Raw genomic sequence first — 1,541 nt, 5'->3', positions numbered from 1 at the left:
AAATAGCAGCTTTTTGAACACATACCCAAAATGACCCCTAAATATGAATTTAAGCAAAAATCTTTGATGTGTCCTTCGATGACACATTTAGACCAACAATTTCCCAAAGTAGAATGAAAATCGGGAATTTACACTTGGCGGGGTTCCCTTGTAAGACTTCCCAGAAGACTACAGACGCCGTTGAGGAATCCCAAAGGACTTTAGCAATTTAATTCGCGACTACTAACTCGAAAAAATCACCGTGATTTTTTAAACCGTTACAAGCGAACAAGCTAGGCCCGCTCTTTACCTAAACCGAAAACGCCCAGAACTACAAAAATATGCGAGCCCCAATGAGAAGACTTTGCAGGAATGGCGTCCTATATCTATGATTAAAGGTATGATATTACTTCTGTAAAAAGTTCTTGGAAATCGAGATTTGTGACTGCCAATTGCAGTGAGTGTGTAACAAACTTGGAATGTAGTTTGTTTGTTTGTTTGCTTTTTTATCATTTCAAGTGCATTTTGAGCTTGGCACAGAAGCCCAACGAGCTTGCATCAGTTACAGGCTTTTCTGATTGGACATAAAATGTACAGGGTTGAGTGGACGAGGGGTGTGGATGGGTACACCCAAAAAAGCGTGAATAAATGAAATGTGCTCGGCTGAACCGAGAACACTGTCTTGTTCAAATGCAAATTGGATTGATGCAAATGAAGATTGCATTGCCCTGATCAAGGGTCAAGAACATACTTTAATGGGTGGTGTGAAGACCACTGCGATGAAGCGTCGTGCGTTTCTCGATATGCCCCTGCAGAAAGTAAGCCGCGGAGAGTGACGACACCTCCCGGGAAAAAAACACATTTTTTTATTGTATCGATAAAAGTGGTGCGAGGCGGAAGTGGCGCGGCGTCGGCAGAGACCGGATGTAGTGTCAGATGGACATGAGTCGCGACAGGCGGCGCGGCGCGTGCTGGGCGGCCTGCCGCTTGTGCTCGGGCCGCACGAAGTGCAGGATGACGCTGGCCAGCAGCAGCGGCACGCCCAGGAACACCATGGTCCACACGCCGCCCGCGCGCTCCATGATGTAGCCGCCCGCGAACGTCAGGACCACGCCCGACAGCTGCACCGCGCTGCACATGAGCGCCGACGTCGTCCCCTCGGGCTCCGGGAACGTCATCTCGGCGCCGAACTCGAGGCCCACGGGCTGCACGGCCGTCATGGCGAAGCTGCAGAGGGGAGGCGAGAGGCGAGTCAGCCGCGATGAGCGCTCTGCGAGACCCTTAGCCGCAGGCGGCCGCCGGCCGCGCGCCGGGAGCGCCCGGCGGGGTAGGCAACATCCGACCGCTACGCACCGGCGCGCCCGCGCTGCCTACCTCCCAGGCGCCCACAGTCCCCCGGAGCGCCTGGCGGGGTAGGCAACATCCGACTGCTACGCGCCGGAGCGCCCGCGCTGCCTACCTCCCAGGCGCCCACACTCACCCGTAGACCACGGCGGTGGCCTGGACCCAAGTCATCTCCCCGTACGGCAGCAGGAAGGTGAAAGCGCCCCATCCAAGCAGCG

The 1,541-nt window shown here is 54.8% G+C and overlaps 1 protein-coding gene across 1 annotated transcript; it reads right to left on the bottom strand.

Moving 5' to 3' along the window:
* Nucleotides 1–826: 826 nt before the first annotated feature.
* LOC127751427 (uncharacterized MFS-type transporter C09D4.1-like) lies at nucleotides 827–1,536 on the bottom strand. Its single transcript, XM_052274980.1, has 2 exons — nucleotides 1,460–1,536; nucleotides 827–1,206 (listed from the first exon to the last, which is right to left on the bottom strand). The coding sequence occupies exons 1-2, from the start codon at nucleotides 1,492–1,494 to the stop codon at nucleotides 912–914; spliced, it is 330 nt and encodes a 109-aa protein (XP_052130940.1). The 5' UTR covers nucleotides 1,495–1,536; the 3' UTR covers nucleotides 827–911.
* Between the last annotated feature and the right edge of the window lie 5 nt (nucleotides 1,537–1,541).

Source organism: Frankliniella occidentalis, unplaced genomic scaffold (assembly GCF_000697945.3).
Source record: "Frankliniella occidentalis isolate FOCC.00 unplaced genomic scaffold, Focc_3.1 Scaffold8, whole genome shotgun sequence".
Taxonomy (NCBI): domain Eukaryota; kingdom Metazoa; phylum Arthropoda; class Insecta; order Thysanoptera; family Thripidae; genus Frankliniella; species Frankliniella occidentalis.
This window is presented reverse-complemented; position numbering and strand designations above follow the sequence as displayed.

Bases quoted from the DNA above. Each gene is read 5' to 3' on its own strand.
- LOC127751427 (XM_052274980.1), bottom strand. From the start codon at position 1,494: ATGACTTGGGTCCAGGCCACCGCCGTGGTCTACGG. The intron at 1,207-1,459 runs GTGAGTGTGGGC...TCCCCTCTGCAG, and splicing joins GCCACCGCCGTGGTCTACGG to CTTCGCCATGACGGCCGTGC.